At 41.9% G+C, this 13,002-nt stretch overlaps 1 protein-coding gene across 1 annotated transcript in view; it reads right to left on the minus strand.

Annotated features, from left to right (window-relative positions):
* ISYNA1 (inositol-3-phosphate synthase 1) overlaps nt 1–13,002 on the minus strand; it is an 80,789-nt gene that overhangs the window by 23,441 nt on the left and 44,346 nt on the right. The window contains exons 5-6 of the mRNA XM_082263789.1: nt 7,781–7,974; nt 7,344–7,493 (exon numbers count right to left, since the gene is read on the minus strand). Coding sequence (XP_082119915.1) covers nt 7,344–7,493; nt 7,781–7,974 — 344 coding nt within the window. The remainder of the gene's footprint in view (nt 1–7,343; nt 7,494–7,780; nt 7,975–13,002) is intronic.

Consider the following 13,002-nt stretch of genomic DNA (forward strand, 5'->3'; position numbering starts at 1 on the left):
TCCAGACATACCTCTATCCCGCAGTACCTGGCTTTCAATAGCTAAGTCATTAAAACCACCGACTGTAAAGCAGGATGGTGGATTAGCCCTTGGGACAACCGGTCTTCTCTGAGAGGAAGCCCCCAAGGGATGTATACAGCCACCAGGATGATTGGAAGATCCTCGCTCTTGATTCCTTGCAGGAATTGCAGACGTAGCCTTAGATGAGGATTATACTGGCTTACTGTGGCCCTTGGATGCCTGCGGCATCTGTCAGAGGACCCCATAACCTTGTCACAAACTTTGGTTTCCTCCTGTGGAGCCGAACCTGCATGTAAGACTGTGCAAACAGAACTGTCTTGAAGGTGGATACCACTAGACTCAGAACCTGTATGCAAAAATGGGAGAGAGAGCTATCTGTGCGACAGCAGCCAGTGAATCACGGCATGTGGTCCCTGAAGTTTGCACAGAGAAAGGACCACCCTGGTCAGAAATAGAATCAGACCTAGGTAAATCGATTCCCTGGACAGGGATAGGGGGGACCTTAGGTAGTTCAGACATCACCTGAACCTTTGCAGGAATTAAATCCGCACAAGGAGACTCAGGACCTAAAAAACATGAAAAAGGACAAGCTTAGTCCCCCTTTCTGGTTACCCCCAAAATAAACATTTCACAGATCTCCTTGATGCTCACCAAAAAAGTCCACGGGGCTGGAAACCAGCGAAGATGTCCCTCCATCCCAATAACGGGTGAGGTCAGACCTTCATGCTGAAGGATTCTTGTCTGCTGGTCCGGGGAAGCTAGCTCTAGGCAGAACAGAAGCACAAAATAATTTTCTATGGGATGAGATCGAGGACCCCCTGTCTGCAGCGAGGCTCCTTTCCTTTCCCTGACTGTGGCAGGAAGGTACCCTTCCCTCCCCTGATACCCTAAATTATGTCATCCAGGGTAGCCCCAAACAAGCGATCGCCTTAAAAGGGCAAATCAATGAGAGCTTTCTTAGATGCTTGGTCTGCGGACCAATTCTTAAGCCACATCACGGGCCTAATCACCACCACTGAAACAGAAAGTTTGGACAGCACAGGAGCTGTATCCAAAAGCTGCATCACGAATAAATTGCAGCCCATGGACCAACTGGTCCACTAAATCAACATAAGCAGGGGGAACCTGCTCACCCCCCAAGCCCTGGCGCAATAGCCCGGCCCATTCAGTTAGGGTCTCAGACACCAGGGCTTAGGCAAAGACTGGCCTCAATGCCAAACCAGCCATATGAAACATGCTGCGTGCCACAGCCTACGCTTTTTTGCCAGGCGGGTCCTTAAAGGATGAGGATTCCTCTACTGGGATCATGGTTGCTTTATTCAACCTGGAAACAGGGAGGGTCCACCACTAGTGGACTAGCCCACTTTTTAAAAAGTGACTCCTCAAAAGGGTAACGTACAGCAGAACGTTTGGTGACCACAAAGGGCAATATTGGTTTTTCCCATTCTTTACTGGAAAAACATAAGAAAACACCTTTGGAGTACGTTGCGACTTGTGCGTACCAAACGATAAAGTCAAGTCCGTGGCTACATCAGCCGCATCCTCCATCTTTAAAGTCTCACAGAAAGCAGTAATAAGTGCATCTACCAGCTGCTTTTCATTCGCTGCTGGGACCATGGAGGAATCATCCTCACCATCGGATGGATAAGGGGGTGTGATATTAAGTCCCCTGGACGGGCCGTGTCCACGGCGGCATTCGGCTCAGAATCAGAGAAGACAGATTGAGCAGGGGAAAGCGGGGGATGCTTCCTGCTGGGCCTGCCCACACACCACTTCCACCCGGGACACGAAGGAGTGTAGGACCCCCGTCAGTGCAACCATGGGAATCTGGGGTTCCGAGGCACATGCTACCTCCATGAGGCACATGCTACCTCCCTGAGAGGGTCAGTGGTAGAGATGTGACACTGAGGCTCCATAAGGAAAAGAAGACCTACAGTGCAAAAATGATCTTTTGGCATGAATAAAAGGACACCTATCAGCAGAGAGAGAGATAACCGGGTCCCCAAAGACTCACCCTACCGACCAGGGGAGCGCTGAGAATTCGAACCCAGCATCATCATGGACGCAAACCCTGTTCATATGTCCCAGGCACAGGAAGAGGAAACTAAGGAGGACAAGGCCAGACTAAGGGAAAATGGCCACCATCAGCTACAAACACTAAAGCATGCTGCCAGGATCTTTCCTGCACCCTCTGCAACGCTGCACCCTCTGCAAGGAGACCCCCCCTGAAGGTAGGACACATGTTTAGGGGAGACTTTGCTGTGCACTCTGCACCGGTCTCTGCACAGGGACCCCCTGCACTATACCTACACTGCAAACAGCAGGGCATGTACCTAAGGGTCTCTAAACAACAAACAAACACAGGGGCGCACGGGCCTAGTGCATTATCCTTTGGTTGGTTTATTTTAAAATAAAAAGATTAAAAATACTCAAACGAGTTCTTGGTTAAAAGCATATCACATAAGGAACGCAGTCCTCAGTAGTTGGATCCGAGGGTAAGTTGTCCCTTGAATTTGTAATGGCTAACGCGTTTCGAGGCTTAGCCTCTTCCTTGAGGCTCCGAGGAAGAGACTAAGCCTCGAAACGCGTTAGCCATTACAAATTCAAGGGACAACTTACCCTCGGATCCAACTACTGAGGACTGCGTTCCTTATGTGATATGCTTTTAACCAAGAACTCGTTTGTGAGTATTTTTAATCTTTTTATTTTTAAATAAACCAACCAAAGGATAATGCACTAGGCCCGTGCACCCCTGTGTTTGTTTGTTGTTTACAGTATTTCCAGACTTCCCTGGTCATGTAAAGGGCAGCAAGGCCGCAGCATTTATCCTGGGTTGTCGAGTCCACAGCTCCAGAAACAGTGGAAAGACCTTAATAAGGTGGACTAGTAACTACACCTCTCTGAGCGCAGGGAACTGGTGCTTTGCACCATAAACTTTTTTGCAACCTAGGGGTTTCTGCACTGGGACCCCTCCAGACTACCAGGGCAGGACACACTATCCCAGGACATTTACAGGGTGGGGATAGTGGGGGAGACCCCAGGGGTCTCTGCTGCATTCTCTGCCCTGAGACCCCCACCAGACTCTAGGTCCAGACAGGGAGGAATGGGAGTGGGGGAAGCCCAGCTCAGTGAGGGATTTAAGGATGGGAGGAAGGAAGGTCAGACCGTCCCTGGAGGTTACCCGCGTCCACCCCAAAGAAAACCACCAAAAGGGGAGGGGGGGGGGGACTATACTCACCCTTCCATGGTGCGGGTAATGCTGAAGACAGAACTCATCGCCACCGAAGTAGGGGAGCTGGCGGCCAAGGGACCGCTGCGACTCAGACCCAAGTCCGGTCGTATGCGACTCTGCGAGACGTTTAACTTGCAGGCCGGCCTCTGTCCGTGAGGCTATGTCGCGGCCGACCTAGCGCATAGCTGCGGTCTGCACGCGCTCGCTGACTGGGCTGGGTGGACCGCTGGATCTAGATTATCCAGCCCATCGCCTAGCCCAGCAGTTGATTGCAGATCCCCAAGAGAAAACAAAAAAGTATAAGGAAGGAGAAAATTGCTAGGACTAGAGATCCCAGCCAGGAGCCTAGGTCCTTACTCCTGACTAGACAGATTAAAACGGATTAACTAAAGCGGAGAGGGATGTTTATATACCAGCTGAGGACTGCCCATGGGCGTAGCCAGGTGTTTTTCCTTCTGCCTAGCCCTACTCCTGGAGGAGGCAATAGAACCCACTAGTTATAATTTATAGCTGTCGATGAACGAAAGCTAAATAATTGTTGCAAGACAATATTTATGAAAAAAAAAAAAAAAAAGCCTTGTTTGTACCTAAAACAACAATATATGTATTATGTTTTTATCTTAACCACTTTAAGACCAGAAGGATTTGCCCCCTTAATGACCAGGCCATATTTTGCGATTCGGCACTGCGTTACTTTAATGGACAATTGCTCGGCCGTGCGACACTGTACCTAAATAAAATTGATGTCCTTTTTTTCCCCACAAATAGAACTTTCTTTTGGTGGTATTTGATCACCTGTGCAATTTTTATTTTTTGCACTATAAACAAAAAAAGAGCGACAATTTTGGGGAAAAAAAAAAAACTATATTTTTCACATTCCTGCTATATAACATTCCCAAAAAAAAAAAAAAAAAAAAATCTAAATTTTTTAACATTTTAGGCCAATTCATTTTCTGCTACATCACAATAAGCGTATTTTGATTGGTTTGCGCAAAAGTTATTGAGTCTACTAACTACAGGAAAGATGTCATTTTTATGGTTTTGTTTTTTTTAATAGTAATAGCGGCGATCTGCGATTTTTTGCAGGACTGCGACATTGCGGCGGACAGATCGGACCCCTCACTGACATTTTTGACACTTTTGGGGGTACCGGTGACATTACTACAGTAATCAGAGCTAAACATATGCACTGTTACTGTAAAAATGCCATTGGCAGGGAGGGGGTTAACCCTGTGGGTGATCAAGGGGTTAAAATGTGAGCCTAGGGGAGTGAGATTCTAACTGTGGGGGGGCGTGGCTTCTGAAATGACCATAGAGACATGAGATCCTATATAGAAGGATCACATGGGCTCTATGATCATTCCAGAGAGAAGAACGGTCAGCTGTGTTTACAACAGCTGACCATTGTTCTCTCTCAGCGGGGAATGATCGCGGGTGTCAGGCGGCAATCGGAGCCGCCTGCCCGCTGGCGAGCAGGGGCGGAAGCATGCCCTTGCCTCCTGCTCGCGAAGGACGTATAGCTACATTGGTTTGCCCAGTAGCGGCTGCCTGCCCCAGTAGAACTGTGGCGGACGGTCGTAAAGCAGTTAAGTAATAATAAAGTTAATTGCTGAACAGGTCTATATAATAAATGTAAAAATTGCTCTGGTACTTAAGGGGTGAACAGGTGTGAGGGTGGTTAAATTTGACGCAAAGCAAAGTGACACTAACATGCAGGTGTAATCTACAATTGTTTAAATTACCTAAATCTTTGGAAAGTGGTATGGGAGCATTAAAAATGCAGCTAAAATGCTTTTTGCCAAATTTCTAAGCCCATGGGAAAGAGGCCTGAATATAAATACAGATAGCACAAACAGCTACACATAACTCAAAAAGCAACACAATAAAGTAACTTGGCCTAGCCTAAACAGTTGTCAGGGTTATTTGGGGACGTTAAATTTAACAAATAGAAATGAAATGTCATATTTTGATCTACATAGAAATGAAGCAGTAGCATCCATTTTTGTCAGGTTACTAAATGGTTAAAATATCCTTTAACAGAAAATTGCCTGTTCAGGAAATTTTCTTAAACAGGTTTACCAAACAGGTTGTGTGGACCTAAGCTAAAGTAATAAATAGTCTGTTTAAACTTTAAGATATAGTCCAGCTGACAATAGTCTGTTGACTTTCTTTAGACAAAGACTAGCTGACGCTATTCCAAGGTAATCCTGTTTGTGTGGGATCATAAAATTAGTTAGCATTTACTAAAATCCTTAGTTAAGTATTTTCTATGCTTAGACCTATGTAAAACTAAAATTTACAGATATGTTATAATCATATATGTAACATAATATTAACACTGAAATATGAAATGTATATATAACTAGCATACATAAATATGTAGGAAAGCGTTATATATTATAATTGTTTCATATTTTGCTAAAAGCTAACTTTACTGATCTTGATGACTCATCTCTATATGTCAAGAGAGGCTTCAGTAAACATTTGTAAATTGTAAGTCGTAGAAAGCATCATAAACTTTTCTGACCTTGCTAGACTCTAGAAAGTCTGGGGTGTAAGCTCTGGGTCAATATAAAGGTTTGAAGTTTATTTGAAGACAAATAATGCTGTTATATTGCTATATGCTGAACCTAAAGAGCAATGCAAGAGTGCCATCTCTGGTCACTGAATGCTACTACGGTAATTGAAGTCTTTGGGTTAAAAAGTAAAATCCAATATATTTTAAATAAGATATATTAAATATTAGAGTGGTGTTATCAAGATTAATTCCTTATTCAGATACCTGGTGGATTGAATGGACATGTCATAGATGAAAGCATGGATACATTTTATGTTGTTTTATAATAGTCTTAAATGAAGAAATCTTATTTAATTTTAATATACTGGTCAACCAAGAGGTGTCACCCTATTACATCACCAGTTAATGGTTAAGATGTTCTAGCCAATGGGGATAATGTCACTCCTCTGGGTTTAACTTATGGTAATTTTAATAGTTCTTTGTTCTATACCATATAAAAGCCTAGATGAGAGAGACACATGACACATCACATTTTGCCCAATATACATCACACTTACAACATACACACTACCACAATCATGCATAGACTCATCTACACAGACGACTCCATTTCAATCTGCCATGTATCTGAACCTTTGAGGGATGCCAAACGAAGCTCCTCCCTAATTGGCCACCATCTTGGAAATGCAGCCATCTTAAAGGAACCTGGTAACTACTATTCTAAGCTAGCGGCCATTTTAAATATGGTAATTATGCCTTGCTAATTATTTAATTATTATTCAATATTGTTTATGTACTTCCTTAAATGTTTTACATTGTATATTAAAAAGGGTAACGAGAGTACAATCCCAGCCGTATAAACCATATATAGATTTTTCTCTAAAGAGATGATTTTTGCTTTTTATACATTTTTATTAATATCAGATTAAGCGCATTATTTGCGATTTTAAGTCTTCCGTTTTGCATGGCTTATTCTCACTTCATCTGCAGTGGAGGTGATTATCAGGTTTTGCACTGCGCAGACAATTGTGGTCTGATTGTATAGTATACTTAAATATGGTTTTTACTACATCTGGGGAAATGGTAATCTTGCCTTCGTTTCACTTTAACTTTGTTTCAGTTTCACTTTCATTATTGAGCTACACATCACATTGCATTTATTGTTTGAAGTTTGTATTTTTGTGAAGTTATATTTTTTTTGGTGTCATCTCAAGTTTGATCATTTATTGTGATTACATGTCTCGTGAATAAAACTTTTATATATTCCATACTGTAGACTGTTTTCACTAAGATTGGTATATGCTTTTAAAAAGAAATTATTCAATAAAAAGAATTCGCTACATATAGATTTATGGAATAAGTTGAGATTCTCCTTTCACACAGATCTTTGCTTATTATTAACCATAAATAGATACTGTTATAGTCAGAGCAGTATCAACATGCTGACATAATGGAGGCACAGCGAGATATTATTAATTATTATTAATTATTAATTCTGACACAGTACTGAAGTGCAGACACCTTTTACTGAAGTGGGAAATTTTAAGGCTAGGCCCATATAGCTGCACGTACCTCAATAGCTTGTAATAAATTATCAGCAGTGTCGTTAATCCCTGGGATCACATCACAGAAGCGTTCAGTGTTTGCAGTCCACAGCACAATAACCTTGTCTACACCGCTTATTCTTTTGAAATCTTGAATATCCTCACGAATTTTCTGAACCTACATAAAGGAGGCAAAAAAATAATCACATCTTATGCTTTATATTCTATTAACAAGCACAAGACTAGGCACAAAAAGGCAATGAATGAAATTGCATGGTTTTGGTGCAACCTTCGCAAAAATTTGTTAAATCAAAATAACCATTATTTCTTAGCCATTTTTTGTCAAGCTTACACTGAAAACATTTACAATTTTCATTAAAAACAGGACGATTCAAAGTTTTACATAAACAGCAAGTTATGGGATCACGTTTTCCTTAGTACAACAATCATGTGCGCATGAACTACCTGTTCTGCTTTAGTGCCATGGAGTATATGGTCAGCCCTGTCCTCTTGATTGGCTGCAATGAATTCGGGTATGTAGACTGAAGGTCTGGGCTTCATCTTTTCCATGAAGGGCCTAAGTTGCTCTTGCAGCTGCCAATCTAGAACTTCTGCTCGCCTCATAGCATCAGCCAGATTCAGCGATGAGATGTCCCAACCTAACAAAATGACATCAATTTTACTCAACTCAAAATCACAGCACTACCCTCTAATAAATACCTTCTATACCCTCAATACCCTCTATAAATGCAAGCACTTCTAAACAAGGTGCTAAATTAGGTATGGTAGGGGTAAAGAGTGCACCCTGATATGTTGCACAAACATTCCGTATTCCTGATATGCGCCAGTTGTATCAATGTATTGGTGTTTAAAAAAATATCCTGTTCTCTTTGCATTTCTTCCTTTGTGGGAAACTACTGACGATCCTGCCAGTCCCCTCGCTTTTCTATTTTAAACCGACCAAGCTAGGAGAAGCATGTCCACCCCAGCGAAGTCAGTTTTCTGGTTGTGCTGGGAGCACAGCCTGCCAGTCCTCCAATGAACAGACTTGTGCTGACACTCCCCCCTGCACAGCCATTCAGTGCGGAGAAAAGCGTACTGATGTTTTTACACCCCCCCCCCCCCCCCAAGCCCAATATGCAGCTGAGAATAGGGAAAAACAAACGGTATTCATGATAGATAGATAGATAGATAGATAGATAGATAGATAGATAGATAGATAGATAGATAGATAGATAGATAGATAGATAGATAGATAGATAGATAGATAGATAGATAGATAGATAGATAGATAGATAGATAGATAGATAGATAGATAGATGTATTTGATCCTCTGCTGATTTTGTATGTTTGCCCCACTTACAAAGAAATGATAAGTCTATAATTTTAATTGTAGGTTCATTTTAACAGTGAGAGACAGAACAACAACAGAAATATCCAGAATAACGCATTTGAAAAAAGTTATACATGGATTTGCATTTTAATGAGTGAAATAAGTATTTGATTCCTTCGCAAAACATGACTTAGTACTTGGTGGCAAAACCATTGTTGGCAATCACACAGGTCAGACGTTTCTTGTAGTTGGCCACCAGGTTTGCACACATCTCAGGAGGGATTTTGTCCCACTCTTTGCAGATCCTCTCCAAGTCATTAAGGTTTCAAGGCTGATGTTTGGTAACTCGAACATTCAGCTACCTCCACATATTTTCTATAAGATTAAGGTCTGGAGACTGGCTAGACCCCTCCAGGACTTTAATGTTTTTCTTGGGCCACTCCTTTGTTGCCTTGGCCATGTGTTTTGGGCCATTGTCATACTGGAATACCCATCCACGTCCATTTTCAATGCCCTGGCTGAGGGAAGGAGGTTCTTATCCAAGATTTGACAGTACATGGACCCATCCATCGTCCCTTTGATGCGGTGAAGTTGTCCTATCCTCTTAGCAGAAAAACACCCCCAAAGCATAATGTTTCCAACTCCATGTTTGATGGTAGGGATGGTGTTCTTGGGGTCATAGGCAGAATTCACTCTATCTATTTCATACATACACACACACAACTGTTTTGCCTTCCATTTCTATTTTAGACTGAATGGGTTGATGTACAAGGTAAGGGTTTAGATATACTTTAAATTATATGTAAACCCCAATGATGAACTTCTCTTATTTGCTCCCCTGTTAAATACACCATTAAAAACATTACATTATTTGTCTGGTAAGTGCAAAAAAAAACAATACCTGTTGATGCTGCCAAAAATTTAGTGAGCTGAAAACATTGTGTGCTCTGCCTCTGTTGGCCGTCAGCATTTTTCATTTCTCTCTGTGGATTACAGAACACCTTTCTAACAATGTTATGGAGAAAAGGGGGTGTTCTGTAGCCCTGTCCTGGAAGTCACAACTCGGCTCCTCCATAGTGAGTGAGCAGTGTCACCCTAGAATAGAGTGTACGGTAATGGTGGGATCATCAGGTGAATATATAGGAAATAGCCAGATAAAAGCATAGGCAGCCATCACATCTGAGGCTGATACGCGGTAATATATTACAGTGCTGTTCTGGGGTTTAGATATGCTTTATAGCAAGAATGATGATATGCATACAATGCTCCTGGACTTAATACTCCTGTAAATTGCACACAGGGAGACTTGATAGATCAGCGGTATATACCAGCACTTTGTAGCATCTGCTGCCACACATTATGCCGGACAGCACTTGGTTTACTATCATTGCAACCAATTACAGAATTTCACAATGTTTGGCTTGGATTCTTATGAAGTGAACCTGTTGCTTTGCACATTCAGCAACAAGTTCGCTTTACTACCTCTCTTCCCAGTTCTACATACATTTGGCCTTTAGGAACTAAGAGAGGAAGCCCAGTGTGAGATTGAAGAATAAGGAGAAGTCCTGTATAAGATCCAAAAAGGTACAACTTACAACACTTACACACATTTCTTTCTGTGACAATGCTGAGTGGCTAAGCAACCATCTTAACACCAGTGAGGTCACACAGCAGAAAGGGGAGCCAGGTGTGTGCCCCATCACCCAAAGTACCTAGTATTTCTCTTCATTTCCATTGGCTGAATGGAGCAGTGAGGAAGTAAAGAGAAGGTATGTGCAAGCTAGGGTGGACAACCGGTAAGTAGGTCCGCTACTTTGCCATACATACTAAAGAAATCATGTTCAAAAATGGTCAAAGTTCTATGAATGCCGGCACACCCCTCACCCCTATTTAGCCTAAATCATATGCTTTGATGACTAAAAGAATTCTGAGGTATATTCATATTTATGCATAGTCTAAGGCCAGGGTCTTCAAACTATGGCCCTCCAGTTGTTCAGGAAAGACAATTCCCATCATGCCTAGTAATGTCTGTGAATGTCAGAGTTTTACAAAGCCTCATGGGATGTGTAGGTCTGCAACAGCTGCAGGGTCGTAGTTTGAGGATCCCTGCTCTAAGGGTACAGATGTTAATACAAAGTGTATTAAAAATGAAGCTTCAGTTTTTAAGGATTGCCAATATGCAATTTAATGGATTTTCTGAACCAGAGACTCAGAATGTGCTTTCTCTGCCCTTCCTGTCTTAGGATCATTAAAGTCAATAGAAGCAGCAAAAAAAAAAAAAAAAAAAAACACCCCACACAGAGCCAATGATAACCTTTAATGCCAAGGTAAAGAGGTACATGGTATTTGGTTATCTGCAGGCAGGTGTTTTTCAATGGCACACTGCCAGCCTGTCATGTCAAACACCTTATCAGTGAGGTAAAATAATCAGCTGGAAGCAAAGTCTTACATATTATATATATATATATATATATATATATATATATATATATATATATATATATATATATATATATATATATATATATATATCTATCTATATATCTATATATCTATATATCTATATATCTATATATCTATATATCTATATATCTATCTATCTATCTATCTATATATATATATATATATATATATATATTTTACACACACACACACACACAGTATCTCACAAAAGTGAGTACACCCCTCACATTTTTCTAAATATTTTATTATATCTTTTCAGGTGACGACACTGAAGAAATGAAACTTTGCTATAATATAAAGTATTGAGTGTACAGCTTGTATAACAGTGTAAATTTGCTGTCCCCTCAAAATAACTCAACATACAGCAATAATGTATAAAGGTAAAATGTCCAAATTGGGCCCAAAGTGTTAATATTTTTGTGTGGCCACCATTATTTTCCAGCACTGCCTTAACCCTCTTGGGCATTGAGTTCACCAGAGATTCACAGGTTGCCAGTGGAGTCCTCTTCCACTCCTCCATGATGACACCACAGAGCTGGTGGGTGTTAGAGACTTTGAGCTCCTCAACCTTCGGTTTTAGGATGCCCCACAGATACTCAATAGGGTTTAGGTCTAGGGACATGCTTGGTCAGTCCATCACCTTTACCATCAGCTTGTTTAGCAAGGCAGTGGTTGTCTAGGTGGTGTGTTTGGGGTTGTTATGTTGGAATACTGCCCTGCCGTCTAGTGCCTGAAGGGAGGGGATCATGCTTTGCTTCAGTATGTCACAGTACATGTTGGCAATCATGGTTCCCTCAATGAACTGTAGCTCCCCAGTGCCAGCAGCACTCATGCAGCCCCAGACCTGACACTCCCAACACCATGCTCGACTGTAGGCAAGACACACTTGTCTTTGTACTCCTCACCCGGTTGCCGCCACACACGCTTGACACCATCTGAACCAAATAAGTTTATATTGGTCTCATCAGACCACAGGACATGGTTCTAGTAATCCATGTCCTTAGTCTGCATGTATTCAGCAAACTGTTTGCGGGCTTTCTTGTGCATCATCTTTAGAAGAGGCTTCCTTCTGGGATGACAGCCATGCAGACCAATTTGATGCAGTGTGCGACGTATGGTCTGAGCACTGACAGGCGGTTGACCACCCACTCCTTCAACTTCTGCAGCATTGCTGGCAGCACTAATACGTCTATTTCCCAAAGACAACCTCTGGATTGGACGCTGAGCACGTGTACTCAACTTCTTTGGTCGACCATGGCGAGGCCTGTTCTGAGTGGAACCTGTCCTGTTAAACCACTGTATGGTCTTGGCCACCGTGCTGCAGCTCAGTTTCAGGGTCTTGGCGATCTTCTTATAGTCTAGGCCATCTTTATGTAGAGCAACATTTCTTTTTTCAAATCCTTTGCCATGAGGTGCCATGTTGACCTTCCAGTGACCAGTATGAGAGAGTGAGAGCGAGACAAGCAAATTTAACACACCTGCTCCCCATTCACACCCGAGACCTTGTAACACTAACGATTCACATGACACTGGGAGGGGAAATGGCTAATTGGGCCCAATTTGGACATTTTTACTTAGGGGTGTACTCACTTTTGTTGCCAGCTGTTTAGACATTAATGGCTGTGTGTTGAGTTATTTTGAGGGGACAGCAAATTTACACTGATATACAAGCTGTACACTTGCTACTTTACATTGTAGCAAAGTGTCATTTCTTCAGTGTTGTCACATGAAAAGACAGAATAAAATACATGAAAAGACAGAATAAAATATTTACAAAAATGTGAGGGGTGTACTCACTTTTGTGAGGTACCGTTTAACAGCACAGATTAATGTAGCTCTGTAAAAAATTACCTCGTCTGTAAATGTATATAAACCTGTGCCTAGACTATGG

Source organism: Pelophylax lessonae, assembly GCF_965119305.1.
Source record: "Pelophylax lessonae genome assembly, chromosome: 1".
Lineage (NCBI taxonomy): Eukaryota > Metazoa > Chordata > Amphibia > Anura > Ranidae > Pelophylax > Pelophylax lessonae.